Source organism: Acinonyx jubatus, chromosome D1 (genome assembly GCF_027475565.1).
Source record: "Acinonyx jubatus isolate Ajub_Pintada_27869175 chromosome D1, VMU_Ajub_asm_v1.0, whole genome shotgun sequence".
Lineage (NCBI taxonomy): Eukaryota > Metazoa > Chordata > Mammalia > Carnivora > Felidae > Acinonyx > Acinonyx jubatus.
Genome location: NC_069390.1, coordinates 97,901,662 through 97,923,910, shown reverse-complemented (window position 1 = coordinate 97,923,910; position 22,249 = coordinate 97,901,662). Strand labels below are relative to the sequence as shown.

The window sequence follows — 22,249 nt, the reverse complement described above, 5'->3', positions numbered from 1 at the left end:
TTTGAGAAAGATGCTGACGAACTGGAGTCTGACCAGAGGTGGCACCCAGGATAACATATGAGATCAAACCCTAGAAGGGACCTGCTGCAGAAACGGTCCCCTAGGGCCGGGAGAAAGGGACATGGGGGGGGGGGGGTGTGTGCAGGACAGGATGAGGTCTGTCCTCTGAAGGGTGCCACAAAGGCAAGAAGGAAAACTCATTCTGTGTTAGTCTGGGGGGCGGGGGGGCGGGAAGGGGACCTGAGGGGCGAATTTCAGGAAAGCACGTTTCAGCCCAACATCAAAAGGAACTTCATAAAAGAGGCAGTTGCTAAAAACTAACAAACAAAAAGACAAAAAAACAACCAGAAGGACCACACACAGGAGTAGCAGCTACTTTGCAAAGTACCTGCACTTAGATACGGCCTTTCCATCCTCGACTCACCTCACGTTTAATCTCAACACATCCTTGCAAAGTGTAGAAAACTGCACGAAAGAGATCAGAAATCATTCCCGATCTCACTACCCAAAGTAGTAACCACAACAATCACTATCACTAATGGAAGCATTTCTTTCTTTCAATCACTATCACTAATGGAAGCATTTCTTTCTTTCTTTCTTTTTTAACGTTTATTTATTTTTGAGACAGAGAGAGACAAAGCATGAACGGGGGAGGGTCAGAGAGAGGGAGACACAGAATCGGAAACAGGCCCCAGGCTCCGAGCCGTCAGCCCAGAGCCCGACGCGGGGCTCGAACTCACGGACCGCGAGATCGTGACCTGAGCCGAAGTCGGCCGCTCAACCGACCGAGCCACCCAGGCGCCCCGGAAGCATTTCTTTCAAGACATTCATCTATGATGGGTGTTTTTTTTTTTTTTTAACCAGTTGGAATCCTATTACATAGATAAAAATGTATTTTCCACTTAACGTATTATGATCCTTTTCTCATGTAATTAAAAATGCATTGGGATATTTCATTACATTACTGTACCCATAAATTATTTAATCATCCCCCTATCATTGGGTATGCGGGACCTTTAAAAAAAATGTTCACTGTCGTAAATAACACTGCAGCAAACAGAAACCTTTACTGCCGTCTTCGGTTACTTCTTAAGGACAGAACCCAAAGTGTGCAGGCCCTGATGGCCCCACGTCGCCAAACTGCTTCCCGGAAAGGTTGTCTAGTTGCATCAGTGGTCCGTGAGTGCGCCCAGCTATTCACAGGCTTGCCAAGATCACCTCCAGGTTTCCCCGGAAAGAGCACTCTTCCATTTGAGGTGAGATCGCATACACTGCTTTTCAGGAACACGTCTATTACAGGCCTACTTAGGCCAAACCAGGTAGAAACTCTGTCTTGCACACACACGCACGCTAATTCTGTGTTCTTTGTCACTCTGGCAATACTTTCAGACCTGGGGGCATCGCAACACAAATGTACCCCATTGACCATGAGACCGCCTCTCTCGTCATGTAGTAGGGGGCTTCTTAAGGCCTGGTGCCAGGCCCAACCAAGGCCACAGAGGGTGTCTGTAAAATGGGTTCCATGTGCAGGTGCTACCTGAGACCTGGGTATGCAAGAGGGCAGGAGAACCAGAGAAGGAACAGGAAATCACTGTTGCAGGAAAAACTGGGATGGAACTAGGTGCTGTGAGAGGTGAAGGAGGAGGGGGCAGCTGGAGAGCCCCACCCTGCCCCCTGCCCAACCCACCCTCTGTTCTCCAGGTCCCATGGGGCACCCCCCCTCCTCTCACCACTCTGCCCCTGCGGAGCACGGACAGATCACGTTTCTCTCTCAGCTTTCCTCATCTGCTACAACCTGGGCTCCCAGATTTCTCTTGTCATTTGAGCTGGGATTGGGAGTAAACCCTTCAAGGCAGGTAATGATCGGGGCCCCTCCCCGCATCCCCAAGTCACTTGTCCCTCCCCAGCTGGCCTCTGACATGGACTTCCTGCCCCTCAGGACAGAAGGACATATGACAACGGCTGCCAGGACGCCCCTAGGCTCCCAGCTCTTAGGAAAATGGCAGAGCAAGGGGTCTCCCAGCCCCACGAATAGCCGGTATTCATTTTCAGGGCCCTCACGCTGGGTCTCCAGACTCTCATTAAACCACGAAACAGATTACAATGAAGTCCCGAGGTAGATACATCTCTCCCCCTCTTATATTTATACCACTTTTAACGTAGTTATTTAACAGCTCTTGAGCACCAGCCCTGCCCAAGGTGGCCGGGGCAGAGGAGGCAGGAAACAGGTGGGGAGGGGCGGGGAGGGGTGGGGGGAAGCATCACTGAGATGTGGGCACGTCTCCTTACCGCTCCCCAGCTCCACCCACAAAGAGCCCCTGGGATCGGCTTCCCAAATCCCACATTCACCAGCCACGAGCTCTCTCGGCATTCCCAGCCCCCCAACCCTGGAATGCCACAGAAGGGCCCCAAGTGTGACCCCACCCTTCTCCCCGCATTTTGCGTACTGTGTTGAAACGGGTTCTTCCTAATGGAATGCACCACGCTTATAGAAAAAGGGTAAAAATAATACAAAAGCACCCATGTTTATTTTGGCTATATTTTCTTCAGCTCTTTTTAGGAAGAAACATTTTAAGAAATAAAACCTTCTGGAAACAGTTGTCTCTCCCTCAGTGAGTCCGTTGCCTCCTTCCTCAGAGGTAAGCACTACCCTAAATATGGTGTTTATCATCCTCATGCATGTTTTTTTACTTTGGCTACATATGTATGTATCCAGAAACAATGCAGGGTACTGCTTTGCATGTTTTCAAACTTTATACAAATGGTACCATAATGTACACATCCTTCTGCGATTTGCTTTCTTCCATTCGACGTTTGTTTTTGGTTTTCGTTTCATGACATGTCCAGGCTGATTTGTAAAGCTCTGCTTCATGCATTTCCCCTACAGTATAGTATTTCATTGCGGAAATAGAAGAGATGTAATTTATCTATATTGGTTTCCAATCCTTTTACTATCACAAACACAGTTGCCATGACAATTCCTGCCTTGCCCATATGTAAGAGTGTCTTTAAGGAACATGCGTGTCGGAGCTCTTTTCTGGACATGTCTGTCTCCCCAGCAGGACACAGACCTGTCACCCACGGTGCCCCCGGTGCCCGGTATGATGGGGGGCGCGTGGGGCTCAAAGAGTGGGTTAAACTGAACCAAGCCGAAAGGGATGTGTGGAATCATCTCTTCCAGCCCCTCCACTTACAGATGAGGAAAGTGACATCCAGAGAAGGGAAATGAAGGCAGTTAACGAGAGAGCGGGAGCCAGAAACCCGTGCCCCTCCCCCAGCTTTCTGGTCCAATCCTCAGCATACTCTGGGGGAGTTGGTGACAAGCAGGCACGCAATCCACACGAGAGAGGGCAAAGACAAAGGGAAGAGAGGTGTTAAGGAGATTATACCTGGGCGCTGGGCCTCCCAGCATGGAGGGTCGTCTCACACTCCCCCTCCAGATGAGATCTCACTCCTGGACACACAGACAGAGACCTCGGATCCGGACACCCTGCACCCAGACTGAAGTCTGCCTTTTGTGGTCTTATTTTGTGTCGCAGGAAGACCCTGGGCCTGGGACCCGAGAGACCCCAACACGTGGCCTAGAGGTGAAGAGTGGGTCCTGGCACCACATGACCTGGGACTGAGTCCCTAGTCCGCTCCTTACCAACTGTGTGGCCTCGGGTAAGTTACTTCGCCTCAGTGTGCTTCATTTTCCTCATCTTTCAGATGAGGCTGGTAGGGCCCCTGGGCATCTGACTTTGGCTTAGATCACGATCTCACAGTTCGTGAGTTCAAGTCCCATATCAGGTGGGCTCAAGTCCTGCTTCGGGGGAGCCCCACTTCTCTCTCTCTCTCTGCCCCTCCTGGGATTCTCTCTCTCTGCCCCTTGCTCACTTATGCCCTCCCCCCTTCTCTCTCTCTCTCTCCCTAAAAATAAATAAATAAATAAGTCAAATGGGGCTGGTAATCCCAACCACCTTATCATGATATTGGGGGGGACGACACAAGTTCTCCTGCATAAAGTAATCCACGCCGTGCCTGGCACATGCAAGTACCATGGGTTTATCACCACCCTCCCCTCCAAACTCCACGCACTCTGCCCAGCATGGCCTCACCTCCCCCTCTGACTCCTGGGCCTTGGGCAGGGCCTTGGGCAGGGCACTTCTGAGGCCCCATTTCCTCACTTGAACATGAGGACAATGGCACCGTGATCCCATCTTATCCCAACAATACAATGAGATCAATCAATGCCACAGGCCTTGATGAGGTCAGCTCATGAAATAGACGCACTGGAGCTCTCACCGATTATTTATCGAATTGTGTAACTGCTGGTGGGGCAGAGCCTCTTCCCACTCACCGTGGGCCACAGACCGCGTGGAAACAGGAAATATATTCGGTCTTTACCACATGACGTCACGTCTACCACAGTGCCTGGCTCCGTATCCAGCCCATGCCATCGGAGGTACCGGAGGAAAGAGCAAAGTCACCGAATCTCTCACAGCCTCTGTTTGCTCATCTGGAAATGGGAAGGACTGTTCTGTGCTGCACAGAAACCTTGTGAGAGTCAAAGAATATGTATAAAGTGAGCTATAAACTATAAACGCACAATGCAAATTTAACTCACTAATGTCGTAAAAAGAGAGGGACTGTTCCGTTTGTCTTTAATCCCTATACTGCTTAGACTCTGAGGCGTGCCTGCCCAAAGGAGGCCCAGTGATAATTCTTGGGAAATTTAAGGGCAGGCTTAGACTCCGGGAGGCAGATGATCTCTATGTTTCTGGGAACATCCTTACCCACCGAAGACCCGCTCCCCAAAGTCTGGACCATTCCCCACTCAAAATCTTCAACGACTCCCCACTCCCCTTTAATTACATAAAACTCGGTACAGCATTAATTACTCCCCACCCTTCAATAAATATATCGTGAGCTCCAGACACACCAGCCAGTCTCCCCGAAGAGCACAGCCTTTGTTCACCGGGCACCCGGGGACTTTACCCCCATGGCCTCCTGTATGCAGAGCACGGGTTTGCTTACCAGAATCGCCTAGGGGACTTTCGCAGATACAGACGACTGGGTCTTACCCCGCCCCCCCGCCGGGATCCAGACTTCACTGTTTGGGGTGGGCCTGGACGATAGCAGCGATTCTAACGTTGAGAGCAGACAGGTCTAGAACACTCTCCCCTGCGGGAGCACCGCCTGCCAAAACAACCCATTCTCCAGGACCCCTGGGAAATGCTGCTTCTGATGTGGCACCTGCTCTAACCACAGCAGACAGGGCTTCCCACCCGTGAGCCCGCAGAGGCCGTGCCTCTCCTGTGCCCTAATCACACCCTCCTTCCTTGGGGGTCACCTGTGTCCCACGTTCGACTTGCCTATCAGGCAGCAAGCCCCTCAACGGCCGGCACGGGTCGCATCTTCCAGGTCTCTGCCCACCCTTCCTGTACCTACACCTCACAGGCCTCATCGAATAGTGACCGCTCCAAGGGTGTCCACAAAACTCGCGACACCGAGTTCACCCTCATTCCTGCCCAGAAGATGAAGAGGAGAACAGGGGACCGTCCGCTGTTCGGGAGAAAAGGCCAAGCTCTGTACACTCACCCAGACGCTCTCCGGAGCTAGATGCTCCTATGACCTTCCCCAAAGATAGTGGCCAAGGTGTCTGCCTTGGGTCTCTGCTCTTGAGGGCACGTGTGGGGGTCTACGCAGGTGAGGGGGAGTCTCCTCTTTCCAGAGGCAAAAACCGGGAGTGTTGAATACATGAAAAGACACCTAGCGACACTCATCATCAGGGAAATGCAAATCAAAACCACAACGAGATATCCCCTCACACGGGTCAGAATGGCGACAATCAACAACCCAAGAAACAACCCATACTGGCGAGGATGCAGAGAAAGGGGAACCCTCGTGCACCGTTGGTGGGAATGCAGACTGGGACAGCCACTCTGGACCACAGTATGGAGGTCCCCCAAAAGGCTAAAAATAGAACTGCCCTACATTCCAGCAATCGCACTGCTGGGTATTTACCCAAATACAAAAATATTAATGCACCGTGATGTTTATAGCGGCAGTATCTACAATAGCCAAATTATGGAAACAGTCCAAGTGTCCACTGATGAATGAATAAAGAAGATATGGGGTGTGTATGTGTGTGTGTGTACACACACACACACGCGCGCGCGCGCACACACACACACACACACACACACACACTGGAATATTACTCAGCTGTTAAAAAGAATGAGGTCTTGCCATTTGCAACAACAGGCATGGAGCTAGAGAGTATTCTGCGAAGCAAAACAAGTCAGAGAAAGACAGATACCGTATGATTTCACTCACATGTGGAATTTAAGAAATAAAACAGCAGTGCCTGGGTGGCTCAGTCACTTAAACATCTGACTCTTGATCTCAGCTCAGGTTGTGATCTCATGGTTTGTGGGTTCGAGCTCCATGTCGGGCTCTGTGCTGACAGCATGGAGCCTGCTTGGGATTCTGTCTTTCCCTTTCTCTGCCCCTCCCCCGCTCTTATTCTCCTTCTCTCTCTCTCTCTCAAAATAAATAAACATTAAAAATAAAAACAAACAAACAAGCAAAGGGACAGAGGGGCAAACCAAGAAACAAACTCTTAATTATAGAGAACTAATGGTTACCAGAGGGGAGGTGGGTGGGGCATGGGTGCAAGAGGTGATGGGGATTAAAGAGTACACTTGTCGCGATGAGTACCAGGTGACGTATAGGAGCGTTAAACCACCATATCATGCACCTGAGATCAATATCACACTCTATATTAACTGGAATTTAAGTAAAAACTTAAAAAAGCCGTACGTGCGTGGGTACACATATGTACATACTCACCATGTACAAATTACATCACGCATACTATTCGCACCCATTCGCACATACACAGTTTAATTAAAATGAGTTTCCTTGGTGTGTGGAAAGAGGAATTTCTCCAAATCCCCTGAGAGCCTCGAGCAAAGACCCTTGGGAATCCCTGTCTACATAACACAGCATCTTGCACACAGGAAATGCTCAAAAAACATTTGCTAAATTAAATAATGAACGGAAAATGCAACCACTGCTTGTTGCTAATGCCAACATGGCCATTTAGACAGATTTGGGGGGTGAAGCCAACGTAAGACATGGCATTGCCAGCTGCAGCCTGATGGCGTCTGTGCCTTTCCCTGGGCGCAGGCTCTGAGCAGGTACCCCGGCTTCCCTGGGCTTGTGTAACGGTAGGCTCTGGAACATTCTAGATAGCGAGCCTCTTCCCTTCTGTGTCCCACTCCAAGGGTGGTGAGGAGGATCTCCCAGCATCCTCTCTGAAGGGACTCCTCTGCTTAACAAGGCCTCAGAGAGCCCCCAGACCCCCACACAGAGGTAGCATCCGATACCTGGCTGACTCCTGAGCCCATAAGCAGCTGAACGGAAAACCCAGACTTCGCTTCCAACTCCCACCCCCACTGCCACTCACTGTCACAGGCTCCGTCTCCCACTCTGTCATCTGCTCCGCAGCCGCCCCTCCGGGCTTCCAGCAGATTCCGTGTTCCTAAAGATGTGGGCGTTCAGGTATGTTCTGACCCTGATGTGGAGGGCAGAAGCCTCTAGGTGTGAGAGGAAGAAGCTTCTAACTTAGAGGCCTTCGTGCCAGCCTCTGAGCCCCTACTGTCACTGTCCTGGAATGCAGAAGGCTGTTCCTGGTTCCGCTGGCTCAGCATCCCACTGAGAAAGGCAGGCTTCGGCTGACTAAGACACATCGCCTAAGCTCCTGAGGTTTCTGCACAGGGCTAGGTGCCTGCTGGACCACAAAAGCCAATGGAATATCGGGCTTGTATATAGGCCTTCTGGGAAATACTCTGCCACTGCCCCAACATGAGGGTCTGTTCCCTCAACGTCCTGCCCTAAGGCGCTCAGCCCCAATGTAATGAGACCCAAGCTCACCCCTACACGCTCACTCCTAGATACCCACAATCAGATGCTCGCCCCCTGGATGCCCCACCTACTTGCTCCCACCCGCACACTCACTCCTCCCGGAGACCTTCCAGGCCTGGAGGGGATGACAAACCCTGGAACAGTTAGCCTGTATCCGTTCAGCACAAAACAGAGTTGAAACCCTACATCGAGAGGATCTCTATGTAAAACCAAACACGGAAACAAAACAAAAAACCAGGTCTATATAAAAAATGCTAGCTATACATGGAGACTATGTTTTCTCCACATAGAAAAAGTACCTAACTTCTAATCTTCACAGCTGCTGAGAATGAGACTCAGAGAGATAAAAAGACCCACCTAGGGTCACACGGCAAGCAAGGAGCGGGCCTCAGATTTAAACCCAGATCTCTGGCCAGAGCCTACACCGTTTTCGCTTTGCTGTACAGCTTCACTCCATCAAGAAGAGGCTCCCAGCAAGCCCTGCCGATCTGAGGCATCACAGGAGCACAGGAGGGCTCGACCAGCAGCCCCAGGGCCTCCCCCTTCCCTTTATTTTAATTCATGCCATTGACAGCCCAATCCAGAGATCAGCAAACCCCCCCCCCCCCCGAATTAAACGTCTCTTGTAGGCATCCGATAAACCTCATCTGAGCGCCTACTCTGTGCTGGAGCTCAGTGACGCCTGTGGCATTACGGATGTAGGCCCTCGTCCCGCAGCAACCCAGCCAGCGCGGACCTCTGCCTGGAACCACAGCCCGTCCCCTGGCGGCTCACGTTCTGGCGGTGAGGTCTCATTGATACGCAACAGAGTTCAAAATCACAGGCTTGGCAGGAAGTGCCATCTATACATAGCTCTGCCATTCTGTAAGCACCGTTGGCTTCTCCTGAATAAACGCTATCCTACATTAAATGCCAGAATTCGGCGAGCAGTCCTGCATGTTTGCAATGAGATTGAGAACTAAAAGCAAGATTGATTCTGATGTGAACACCAGCAAAGCAAATGGGTTTTTGAAAACCCTATAATTTCCCTGCAACCCTTGACTTCACTAAACACACATTTTTAGACTACAGCACAGTTAGGTAGGCATTAAACAAAAATGAGGTAGTCTAATGATGATTTATGTGTAGGATAACCTTCCGTAAAGAACCCCGCTCTGATTTCAGGGTAACTTACAGAGGTGCCAACTTAACCAAACAATGCCGCTTGCTCCGCGTCCACTGCCACGGCGTGATCTCGGGGCAAAGCGTCTGCCGGCAGTTGTCTTAAATCTGCTGAAATTCACCCAGTGGGTGCTCTGGAAATGCAGCACCTGCCATGAACTAAATGGAAAAGCAAAACACGACACATGCACACACCACCAGAAGCACCTGTGAACACAGACTATTTTGCTCGACTGTGGAGCCGCGGCTGATGGTTCTGGAACCAACCAACTGGCAGGCAACTGCAGAGCGGCCCGCCCGCCGGGAGATCGGAAGGGGTGCTGGGGAGCCGTGGGCGTGCGGTCCAGCGGGGGCCTCAAGGGCTCCCAAGGGGCAGGCATCACACCGGAGTTCCTGTACCCACCCCCCCTTCCTGGCTGGGTGACCTTGGGCAGGCCTCGCAATCCCCCCAAGCCTTGGTTTCCCTCCTAGGTGAAGTTAAGAACGTGTCCCCCTCAGATGGGATGGAAAAGATTCAGTAAGATTATGCCTGTGAGCAGGCTTTATAAGCCAGAGCACGCTGCACAGAGGAAAGGCGGCACAGGGCAAGGTGTGAGAGGTGGCCCAAGTCACCGCTCAGAGCTGAAATCAACGTGCCCTGGGCCCAGCTCCTCACTCTGTGGCCTTGAGAAGTGACTGACCTCCCTGCGCCTCAGGCTTCTCATCTGCAAAATGGAGCTAACAATACCAGCCGCTACATAAGACACTAGGGAGGATGAAACAAAATGGCCCATGAAAAGCACGTATCACAGAAGAGCTCAGTAATTGATCACTTCTTTGCTTACTGACCGTTATTATCACCATGATTATCATTTCCAGTCAGGCCACCCGACTAGGGAGAGAATTCCTTTGCTGCTTCTGCATGTTCCCCTGTCATCTCTCACCTGCAGAGGGTGGTTTATGGCTTTAGAAGGTAGGATTTTCTCTCTGCCCTCTAAGGAATAAATTAAGGCTGTCTGATTCTGATGGCCCTTCCCCCATGAAAGCAAACAATAAACAAACAATAATAACAGAATTAAGGGCCAGCTGCTGTTTCCTCTCTGTAACTGCCTTGCTGCGGGAAATAGTAATTGCCACGAGCCCCCGAGACAGACCTCAGGCTAGAGTCACCGAAGTGCATTACAGGTAAAAAGCATGGACTCTGGGTCCCAGCGACAAAAGCTTCGCCACTGAGAAGCTGTGTGACCCGGAGCAAACTGCTTGGCCTCTCTGAATCTCATTTCCTGTGTACCTACGAGTTAGGGGAGGGCGGGTAGCAGGCCTGCCTCACAGGGTTAAGAGGAGAATTCAATGGCAGGACGTCCAGGCACCTGCCGCCGGGCCCTGCAGACACACGTGTCTTAATACGCTTCTCGCCTAACCACGCGCGTCCCCAAGCCTCACGGCATCTGCTTCCCCGTCTGGAACGTGGGGAAGGTAATGGGGGTTACCGCAAAGAGCAAATGAGATCACGAAAAAGCCCTTCCTACACGGTGTGGGGTTGTGGAGACACTAGTTATTGCTGAACCAGGGTCTGAGCCCTTTGAGATTAGACCGGGCAGTGTGTCCTGGGAAGGGAGCTTTGCTGTGTTGCCACCGGACCCCACAGGCCTTCATCCCTTCCCTTAATGTCATTTCTATCAGGTACCGTGCGAGGCACAGGTGAAAAGGAGAGGAATTCCACACCGTCTTGGCGGTTCGTTTCCCTCATCTTGCCCCCGTGGTCATCCGTCTCGCCTTAGTCCCGTCTTCTCAAGGTCACGTGTTCTACCGCCAGCCCGGCGCCCAGCACAGCCCAAGGCTAGACAACCTCATGAAGCTGGGGGTCAGGGGTAGCGTCTCCCTGCCATGTTTAGACCCCTCCTTCCCCACCTGAGAAGTCAAGCCTCTCCAGAGGCCTGCTTTCCTTGGCAGGGATTCCATGCACAGGTTTCCTTATCCCCATTTCACAGACCACGAAAGAGGCTTTGAAACTGACTTGCTCAAGAGCACGGGTTAGGACTAGCAGACCACAGCCTGCCTTCTCTCTGCCGCATCCCACTACCTCTTCTGTAAGCTGTCTGCTCCCATCTGTCACCCAATTTCCTATCCGGTTGTCTTTTTCTTGCGGCTTTGCAGCAGTTTTTAAAATATATTTTGTGTGTCAAGTTTTCCGGAGGCAATATAGCGTAGGGCTTAGGAATGCAAAGAATGGCATCCGGATGTGTACGTGTGGGTCTAACACTTCCTAACTTTAGGCAAGTCACTTAGCTTCGTAGTGCTTCAGGTTGTTCATCTGTAAAATGGGGGAATAATAGTCCCTTCATCAGATTGTTCTGAAGGCTAAGTGAGCCAACGCAGAACCTGGAAACCTAGTAAGGGTTTCGTAAGTGTTGGGCGTTATCGTGTTGCCCCTCCACACACATATTTTGTTTTCTTTTGTTTTTGCTTTTTTCCCAGAACTGGCAGGAACTTCATATCCTGGCATCCTTTTCAAACTGCTCTCACCACTTAATTTACCCTCTGGGTCACCCCCACCCTCTCCTGCCTTCCTGCCTTTGCCCCTGCTGCCACCTCTACCCAAAGCGCTCCTTCTGCCCCCATGGCCCCGGGGAATGTATCCCAAGACTCAGGGGCAGGCTTCCCTCCCTTTTGTGATGGCTCACTGGGCCACCACCAGAAAGAATCGCAGCTCTGTTATATCATGCTCTCCATGGGAAGATACTACAACCCTACTCCGGAGCTCTGCCGAAGGGAAGAAGAAGGTCATGGGCCAGTTCGACTCCTCTTCAAGCCCTGACCCTGTGCCCTTCACCCGGCAGGGGCCCAAACCCCATTGTTAAATTGCCTTGAGCACACCATCCAGTTCACATTAGCCCAGACTGACCATCCCAACCCCTTTTCTCTACGGCCCGAGAGAGTCGAGAGCTGAGATCCCCCATTTTGCGTCTCAACAGAGCATCACAGGGGAACCCACAGAAGCCTTCTCTCTTTGGGCAGCTGTGGAGCAGCTCAGTGAAATAAAGACCAAGGACCACCCAACTTAAAACCCTGTAATGCCACCGGGTTTCTGTGTGACCTTACCTAGGCCTCTTTCCTCCCTGCCACATGACAGTTTAGTGGGGGAGAGACTGGCATTTTGTCATCCTCATTAATCATCTTCTAAAAGACTGGAGAGAAGAGGGGCCTGAATAAAATAAGGAGCCTGCCCTTGCTGGTTATATATCCTCGAAGTGGGGAGAACACAGATTGCAAATATACTAGACAAAACACGATTAGTGCCTTGAGCAAGGAACCCATAAAGTCCGGAGGGAGTTCACAAAAGGATCCCCTCGAAGAAGGTTAATCGGGGTGATTTTTAAATCCATTCTTAGCAGAAATCGGGAAAGAGATCATGGAAAAGGTGGTATTTGAACCAGGCTTTGAAAGATGGGTAGGGTTTAGATACACAAAGAAGGAGGGAAGTCTGATAGTAAAAACAAAACACCTCATGAGCAGTTAAAATAATGGGCTCTGAGAATGTCAAGAGAGAAGGGGTGAAGGGGGGCCCGAGAGAGCATCAGTTTATCAGTAAGCGTGGAGGCTGGGCTCCCGGACCTCCAGGGCCCTTCCGGCCCTGACAGTCTGTGACTCTCTCCGTTTGCGGCCTACATGCATCCAAACTGGTCTCCAGGCACAACCCAGCTCTCTCTTGTCTGCTCCGTCCCCCATCCAAGTCGGTAGAGACATATGGGATCCGAGGTAGTCTTGGTATCAGTCTGAGCAAAATGCAATTAATAAGCTGAATCTGTATTCCAAAGCAAACCGAGATCATATATGACTGTTCACTGCGTGGAGATTATCTATCCCTGTCCACCAGAGCTGACAGCATGAACTGAATCCTAAACCCCCAGATGAGGACGGTCTTTGTGTCACCCACTGGGCCAAAAACAGAGCCAGTGCCCAATAAAGCCTTCTTGTTAGAATGGCTGTTTTATTCACTGATCTTTCAGCTAGAGATCTGTTGCCCTTCAGAAAAGCCAGGGCCTCTGGTCACTGAACACACAGCAAGAGGTCAGTAGAAAGGTTGGTGACACATTTCTGTCCCTAGGCAAGTGCAGGAGACAGGGACAGGCCCTCCTCCCGTAAGAAAACCTGAGGACAGTCCGGTTTTTAAAAAAGCTTATTTACTTAGAGAGAGAGTGAGCGAGCCAGAGAGGGGCAGAGAGAAGGGGAGAGAGAGAATCCCAAGCAGATTCCACACCATCAGCGCGGAGCCCGACACGGGGCTCGAACTCACGAACCGCGAGATCATGACCTGAGCTGAAATCCAGAGTCGCTTAACCAACTGAGCCACCCAGGCGCCCCAAGAACAGTCCATTCTTAGTGAGAATCTTGCCCTGGAGAGACAGCGGGAGATAGAAGGACTAAGAGGACCCCAGTTCAAACCCAGGTTACAGCCTTTGTTAGCTATGTGACCTTGGGTAAAGTGTTTCATTTCCCTGGGCTTCAATGTCCTCATTTATAAAATTAGGAAAAAAAAAAAAAAAAAAAGGAACAAAAAATGTTATCTCTTAAAGGGTTATTGCAAGGATTAGAGATAATTTAGGTCTCAATACATGATAGATATTATCATTAATCTCATTACTATTATGCTGTGACAGGTGCTAAGAGGGCCCTGAGGATAAAGAGATGGAAAAGATACAGCCTTATACCCTCCTGCAGCAGGGAGACAGAAACAACCACCCATCACCTAAGAGAATACGACGTAAGTTCTGTCGGCAGGCTTACGGAAGGCCTCCCGGAAGGGGACCCACGTGGACCGAGTTTAAAGGACAAAAGAGAAGTAGGGTATCAATGAGGAGAGGAGGGGACAGGTACACAGGAGACAGCAGACATCACAGTGATGAAAAGAGGTCTGAGAAAACCCGGGAATAACGTGGAACCCTGGGGACCATCAGGGAAGTGGGCTCGCTGACTCTCTCCTCCGTCAAGGGTGGGCTGCGGTCCAGGAGCCCTGCCCACTAGGAGGCCCCTGACCCCCTCTGACCAGATTCCTCCTGGCCCCTGCATCTCTCCCCCACCACCAACACACAGGGCCCCCAGCGTGCTCCCAGCCCAGCCAGGGCCTGATGACAACCCAGCATTCCAGAGCCCCATCCTCAGAGACAAGGGAGCCGATCCAGGCTTGTCTTCCAAAGCACCGGTGGACACATCTGGCCCACATCTGAGTAGTGTCCAAAACTCCCCTCTGGGGCCACGACAGCCAGTCAGCATGCTGGTGAAGAGCATGCTGGGAAACTCCCACAAGGAGCCCGCATCGATATAATCAGGTCTGGTGGAAATTAAAAGCTATTAGGAACAGGGCCGGATTTATCTTTATATCCAATAACATGCATTGTAATGGTGATCATGCAGATGGGAAATTAAACCACATCTCAGCTTCACTGGAGGCCTTAATTTTGATTTATGTTTGTGCACAGCCCTTTGCCCTCTTACCCCCACCCCACCCACTCTGGAGAGCCAGTTCTCCTCAAGACCAAGGCCCCCGAGACAGGAGTAAAGGGTAGGAATTGCCAGATCATAGGTGAGAGGCTCTGTGCTCTTACATCTTTAAGTGCCCCAATGGAAGGGAGACATCCAGCTTGGAGGGAAAAGGCAGGGGTGTAGTAGGGAGTTCTGGGAAGTAGCATTTTGCGGAAAGTTTCCATCTTGGTCTCTCCAGCCTCTACCTGGGAAAAGTACAGGCAAAAAGCTGCTGAGAGTTTCTGTGGCCGGCTCCCGGAGGCTTATCTGCCCCTCCCCACCCTGGACAGCTGGGAAGGCTAACCTGTGAGCAAACACCCAACTCACAGAGCGTGTTTAGGCACCAAGCCCTTAATTCCTTCCAAACACCCTCGGAGAGAGGGGTTGAAGGGTAAGCTCTTCATTAGCAGAGGCCTGCACCCACCCCCTCGTGCCCCCTCCTCAAAGGGCTGCTGCTCTCCCCAAGAAGATGTCCCCTGGGGCCCTGAGCGACCCACCTCAGCCTTCCCATTCCTCCTCCTGCTCTCCAGCACCTGCTTCTGTTGGCCCTGTGGTCTGTGAAGGATCTGAGATCAAAGTCAGCACTGTTCTGTCTGCTCCAGAAGCCTACTCTAAAGCATCAGGGGGGATAACCGGCTCCTGGGTCCTCCCCTAACCTCACGGCAACCTAATCATTAAACCTTCCCCCACCATGAGAAGCTGATATCCGACCTCCCAGACAACACACACACACACACACACACACTGGGTACAGTGTGAGTATGGAAGGCAGATAATCCTGTTTTTATGAGAAAAAAAAAAAAACAATGAACAATTTGCATTTTCCAAAATTAAAGCATGCGGCGTGTGGGCCCAAGTTCTGGCTTCTCATCTACAGAGGCTGGAGGAAGCAAACCTCTAGTCGCTGGTTCTCATGGATTCCTCTGGGAGCGTGTTAGTTGGATTTGTGTGCTTTGGAAAGTCTGTCCCTGGATCTAAAACATGGCTGTAGAAGGATCTAGAATGATTATGGATGGTGCCCGAGGGCTGGGCAGGGGAGGAAAATTCTCCAAGGCTAAAGGAAAGAAAGAGGTGCTACAGAACTGAAGTTTAACAGAGCCCAGCAGATTAGGACCAAGCCCACTTCCCTGATAATTATGCCCTTTGGGGCCCCCAGCCCTGTCTTGACATCAAAGATTGCCCCGAAGCCCCGACTACAAGGGTTGCCGCGGGGAAGCTCACTGCCTCCAGCTCCTACGCCTAGGAGTCGGGTTGACCTTCCTGCTCTCCCGTCTGCACCGGATGTCGTCATGTCGTCCGACCCCACACCCACTTCGATCACTCTTATTTCAACACTCTTCCCGCATTCCTTCTCGATTTTTCCAACCACCCATACATGCTCCGACGGAACATTTAGCAAGCACTTGCCCTGCATGTACAAGGTGACGTGTTAGAAGCCAGGGAATGTGTGGATGAGCCAGCCACTTCCCACGCTGGGAAACTCAAAAAGGGGGGGCCACAGGGCCTGTTACATGGAAACAGACACACTGCCATGGGAAACAGCAGGAACAGGAATGCCCTCTTCCCACTGGGTCATCATCATCATGGTCACAGCTGTCCTCGGTGTGCCAGGCAGCATTTGGAACCTTTTACAATATTGACTTCTTAAACCGTGTAAAGTAGGGCAATCATCATGCCCATTTTATTACAGCTGGGGAAACTGAGGCACAGCGGGGCAAAAGACTTGCGCAGCTCATTAAACAGTGGGATGAGTCTCAACCTAGGGGGTCTGGTCACCAACTCCAGGGACTCAATTCCACGAAGCCTTCCCTAAAACGCAACAGGGACTTTTTTTCCCCTTCCTAAGGCCAAAAGCCTCCTTGTCTAGAGCACACATTTAAAGCCTCCGTTGCACTCAGAGTAACACTGCATTGGATATACGTGGATGGGTGCTGGGAGGCAGTTCTGCATGGGGTTAGTGCACAGGTCGAAAGAACAGACCTGAGTTCGAGCCCCCGCCCTCTGCTTAATAGATGCCTTACCCGGAAGAAGTTACTTCCTCTTCTGTAAAGTGGAGGGAAAAAATACACTTAACAGACTTTTTATGAGAACAAAATGAGATCACATAGGAACATTTCTTAGCCAGTGTCTGGCAGGTAGTAGCACTCAAACAATAATTATTATTTACTAATATTACTAATTGATATTACTTTAATGAATATAACTCTTAGTCCATAAACTCAAGTGTATAAAAAATACCACCTTTTTTTTTATGTTCTGTCAATCACGTTCCATCGGACTCTATGGGATAAATGGGCCGTTCGATCTTCATTCCTGGGGCTTCCCCCAGGGATGTGCCAAGGTCCGCGGTCTCTCACCAGCCGGTTGCCCCTGCCTGCATGATCCCTTTGGGTCTTGAGCTGTGCACCCCATGCCTCATTTGGACGCAAGAACCCTGGACTCAGTCCCAGACCCCGCGGAGCTACACACAGCCACCCATTGTGGGGCCCAACTGCTTCCTCCAGCTGCACCCACTAAGCGGCCTCCAGTCCCATCCCCATCCCTGGGATTCGGACTCGTCTATGTCCCGTTTGTTCCTTGTCCTCAGAGGCCCTCTTCCCCAGCCAGAACACCCATCCTAACCTCTCCTATGAGCTTATGGTTTCACAAAAGGCAGGAAGAGCGGTTGTCTTAAAGTAGATTCGGATTCCTGTCCTGCTACAAGCTCTGAAGCCGGGAAACATAACGGCCTGGCCATCTGCTTGGAACTGAGAGAAGGAAAAAGCACCAGGAGCAAAACACAAATTAATGTCTCCAGAAGAGTATCCCGCCATGTCAGCTGTAAATATGCCTAAGCATTGGCTCTCCTCCTAACTGCACTGGAACCAGGTAAAGAGCTTTAAAAACACTGATGCACAGGCTCTACCACCGAGACACTGATTTGGGGGCGGTCCCAAGCACCAGTGTCTTCCAAAGAGCTCCCCCGGGGACTCAACTGCGCAGCACGATTTAGAAACCCGGCTTTACAGCTTTCATGCATCGAAGTCTGCCCTCCCTAACCAACCCGAAAACCCAAGCAACGGGAATCATTTCATACGACCAACAATGAGACATCAAAGCTGCAAGGGCGCTCAACACCTGGTCAGCTTCCCCCATTTCACAGAAAGGACAAACCAAGGTGCTCAGCCGGGAAAGGAAGAAAAAGCAGGAGATCGTGTGCACCGTGCCGGGATGAAGGCAGAGGGGCCGGGAGCGGTGGGGGGAAAACCACCCTTTTGGAACCGGAGGCCTGGAGGCGTTTTGAGGACTTGAGGTCCTCTCCTGGGGTTTCCAGACCAGATTTCCTGTTGAAGGGACAACACCACATAGGAAAAGGGAACCAAGAACGAGGGGCTCGCGATCATGGCGGCTCTAGCAAGGTGAACCCACCACGTGGCATTGACCTCTTCTCCCGATACCAGGCACAGGCAGGCTCGGGCCCGCTAGAATCCTAATGGGGTCTTTGGCTAAGTCATGAAAACAAAGTCCCACACGCATGTTACCCGTGTCTGGTGCCCTCAGGATCCGGCGCTCATTGCTTGATCATTCCAAGCACACCACAGCCAGCCTCCTGGCTGTCCTCTCCCCACAGCCCATCATGGTGAAGGAGCCTCCAGCCTCACCTCCCGTTGCAAAAAGCAAGGGCAAGCGAAGGTCCAGGGGCCAGGAAGGATGGAGACCCCGCTCTCTGGGGGAGTAGGATGCACCCTGTGTCAGACAGGACCGTCGCATGCCCAGCAGAGAGAGAGGCCGCTGGCACGTGGGTTTCCACCGCCCCACGGAGAGACGTGCCCAGCCGAGACCAAAGATGCTTTTTTTTTTTGCCGAAGCATCACTAGAACAATAACAAATCAGTCACCAGAACCAAGACCACCAGCTCAAGATCTCAGCTCAACAACCAAGTCAGCATCTCTGCTTTATCTCTCCCCCAGTCCCCGCCCGCCCCGCAGCACCCCTGCCCGCCGCGGCGCCACAGTCCTGCCTTACCTGGGATGATGGAGACCGTGTCCTTCTCCCAGGACACAACGCTAACATATTCCTGCACTGAGGAGGGGATGAGGCACTTGAAGACGGCCACGTTTCCACGCATTGACCTTTGATCCTCCACCCGGACGGTGTAGGGTTCCCTGAAAACTGCAGAAAGATGAGGGAGCGGGAAAGAGGGGGGATGTCACAAGGCTGGGACTCGGTAGGGCCCTGAGAAGGGAATGGAGAGCCCGCTCAGCCCCCTCAGCACCCCCCCCAGGCCCCACCCCCCATCACTTCCTCCCCCACCTCCCGTTTAACCAGCCCCAAGGTTCCTGCCATGATCTTCCTCCTGCCTGAGTCATGTCCTCTCTGCCCTATGGGGGAACCTACTCCCCCTCAGAAATACCCAGCCTTCCTCTGCAAGACCATAAGCCCAGCTTCTAACCTGTCCAATTTCAGGGAGGATTAATAAACCATTCGATGGGGAGGGCCTGCGGGCAGCAGCTAAGTGCTGCGTTGTGATCACATTCAACAAGGGGATACGGAGGCAACGAGGAAATGCGATAGAATTCCGCTAAGCAAACCACGCTTGATTTCCTACATGCTTCCTGGGCCCCGGGTGCCAATGGTTTTAGGCACGGCGACCATAACCTGCCAAAAATAAAAACTGCGACACGGGATGTCACAACAGACTTTTGTGCCACTTCAACGTGACAGGCAGCCTGGGAAAATGCAGCTCACACACCAAACTTTCCGGAAGGGCCTGGTGGTTTGTGAGGACAATGGAGGAGAACATCTGAAATTGTGATGGTCTGAAAATGGGCGGTCTCTAAGATTCCCCGCAACAAAGAATCCTTCCTGCTCTCTCCTACCTCCTGACACTGCCTACAGCCTGACCCCCAGGCTTGCCCCTGCCTCCAGAGCTCTCCGTTCCTTCCCCACAGTGTGCAGTGGGGACCTCCTGCCTCAGTCCCACGGCTGGGTTCTAGGCCGCTGTCACCTGCAGCCACGCTACATGTCGGGTCCCATGGGTGGGCTGGCTGAGCCTCAGGGGTGGGGCCAAGGGGCCCTGCCTCTCCCTCGTCCTCCTCTGCTTGGCCTCTTCCAGGGATCGTTCCATCCTTCCACCCTTCTCTGCCAAGCGGAGTTGGTGCAGCCAGATCCCCGCTGTCTACCGACCTTGTCCTTCAGTAGGCACCTGGGCAGCGTGCCCTCCTGCTCTCCCTGCCACGGTTGCCAGGGTGACGCTCAGGGCCCCGCAGCCCCTCTGGCTGTGCACCTGCAGCCCCTCTGGCTTCATCAAGAGCCGCTTAATTGGCTGTGTCTCTAGTCAGACCAACCCTGCCCGGCCTCCCCAGGCCTTTATTCTCTCCCCACCTCCCTGTTGTGACTGTGCCAAAGAAGAGAGAGAGCTGAGGTGGAGGAGAGGTGGAGAAGGGTGTGGGCAGGGCACTGCCCAGGGCTGTGAGAGAAGCACCCAGGAGGCTGACGGAGAGCTGACACGGGAAGGAACCAGAGTGGAAGAGGACAGAGCTGGGCTTTGGGTGCACACGGCCCTGAAGACTCCCAGGGGGCCAGCAGAGGCCGGGCTCGGGAGCGAGCAGGCCTGCCTCCTCCTCTGAGCCGCTGTGTGACTCTGCCCAAGAGGTACTTAACCTTCTGGAGCCTCGGTTGCCTCATTCGTAAAAGGAAATCACAACAATGATAACAGCAGCGTGTAGAAGGCCTGGCCCAGGAAAGCACTGCAAAAACACTGTTTGTCATTATAGCTTGTACCTCTGACTAGCCGGCTATGTGCCCTTGGGCAAGCCACTTAACCTCTCCTTGTCTTAGTCCCTCATTAAAAAAAAAAAAAAAAAAAGGGCTTTACAGGATTGTGATGACAACTGCATCCTAACCCAGTGACAGGCACACAACTGGAAATATGACATTACTTTCTCTTAAACCAGTCCTCTAGGCTGTGGAGGCCGGCACTGCACCAAACCTTGGCCTCAGGGCTTCCGGCCCAGCACGTGATGATGTTAGGGGGACAGTGCAAAGGGTCTACTCCTGAGAAGAAGTTCCACAGGGAGCCCCAGGAGCGATACCCTGAGGACGGTTCTGGGTTCGAAGAGCTCACATCTACTCCCAACCAAACCAACTGGATGAAGACCAGCTCTTTAATCAAGAGTGCCCTCCCCACCTCACCCCCTGAGGACACCTGTTGCCAGCTCCTTGGAACCTTGGACCTGTGAGAGGCACTCCTGAGGCAGAAGGATCCTGGAAGTCAGAGATCTTGCAGGATCTTGGCCGGCAGGTTGGGAGGCCTTCCCCAGAACCTACCCTTCTTTGTCCAACACAATCACCAGGAAAGACGGCACACTCAAGGCTTGGTGCCATCAGAGCGGGTTGGCTAAAACATTATCTGTCCTCTCCCACCCCGAAAGCTCTTCTAAGAAAATCAGTCCCAAAACGTCAGTGATTTATTGCTACTTGAGGTACACCTTACAACGGATTACGACACACCAGGGCACCGTGACATTCTAATTAAGAGTAGCTCCACCTAAGCCCTTCCCTCACCTCCTGACCTCGCTCCCAGAAATGAAATTTTTTTTACTTTCTTTAAAGAGAACAGCCGAGGAGCGCCTGGGTGGCTCAGTCAGTTAAGCATCCGACTTTGGCTCAGTCGTGATCTCACAGTTTGTGGGTTCGAGCCCCAAGTCCGGCTCTGTGCCGACAGTTCAGAGCCTCGAGCCTGCTTCCGATTCTGTGTCTCCCTCTTCTCTCTGCCCCTCCCCTACTTACACTCTGTCTGTCTCAAAAATAAACATTAAAAACAAAATAAAGAGGACAGCTGAGAAACCTCACTTCCTTGCCTCCATTGACCCTTCCAAAGACCAAAATCCTTCACTGCTACAATTTTCCATCACGAGTTTTATCTAAATGCCTGTTCTCATAAGATACACTCAAAGATCCATCAACAGCAGATTGGATAAATAAATGTGGTGGTTGAAAGACAGAACACTACACAGCCATGCGAATGAACAACGCCATTCCACTACACACAGCAGTAGAGGTAAATCCCACAAACAAGAGTGAGCAAAGGATTCAAGAGAATACACAATGCAGGACTCAGCACAAAACAAGACAAACACCTGTATTGCTAGAAGTCAGGGCAATGGTTTCCCCTAGGGGGGTGGTGACAGAAAAGAGGACAAGGGGGGCTTCTGAGGTGCTGATGTTGTGTATCTTTATCTGGATGTTAAAGTTTGTGACAATTCATCAAGCTACCTACTCGTAAGATGTGTACTTTTCTTTATATATTTAAATAAAAGGGGTGGGTTTGGGGGGTTTTTGTTTTTTGAAGCGAGCAACTCACTGGATATTTTCCATGACTCAAGCACTGAAATGAACACTTAATTTAAACAAGCACCAGCTGCCTTGGGGCGCCTGGGTGGCTCAGTCGGTTAAGCTTAAGCGTCCGACTTCGGCTCAGGTCATGATCTCACGGTTCATGAGTTCAGGGCCCACATCGGGCTCTGTGCTAACAGCTCAGAGCCTGGAACCTGCTTCGGATTCTGTGTCTCGCTCTCTCTCTGCCCTCTCCCTGCTTACGCTCTATCTCCCTCCCTCTCAAATATAAACAAAGATTATTTTTAAAAAATTGTTTTTTTTAAATAGATGAGCACCAGCCACCTGCGTGGCTCAG

At 51.7% G+C, this 22,249-nt stretch overlaps 1 protein-coding gene across 1 annotated transcript in view; it reads right to left on the bottom strand.

The window, feature by feature from the left end:
• The window catches only part of DSCAML1 (DS cell adhesion molecule like 1), a 348,259-nt gene that overhangs the window by 309,464 nt on the left and 16,546 nt on the right, over positions 1-22,249 (bottom strand). Inside the window, exon 3 of the mRNA XM_027036614.2 lies at positions 18,580-18,726. Coding sequence (XP_026892415.2) covers positions 18,580-18,726 — 147 coding nt within the window. The remainder of the gene's footprint in view (positions 1-18,579; positions 18,727-22,249) is intronic.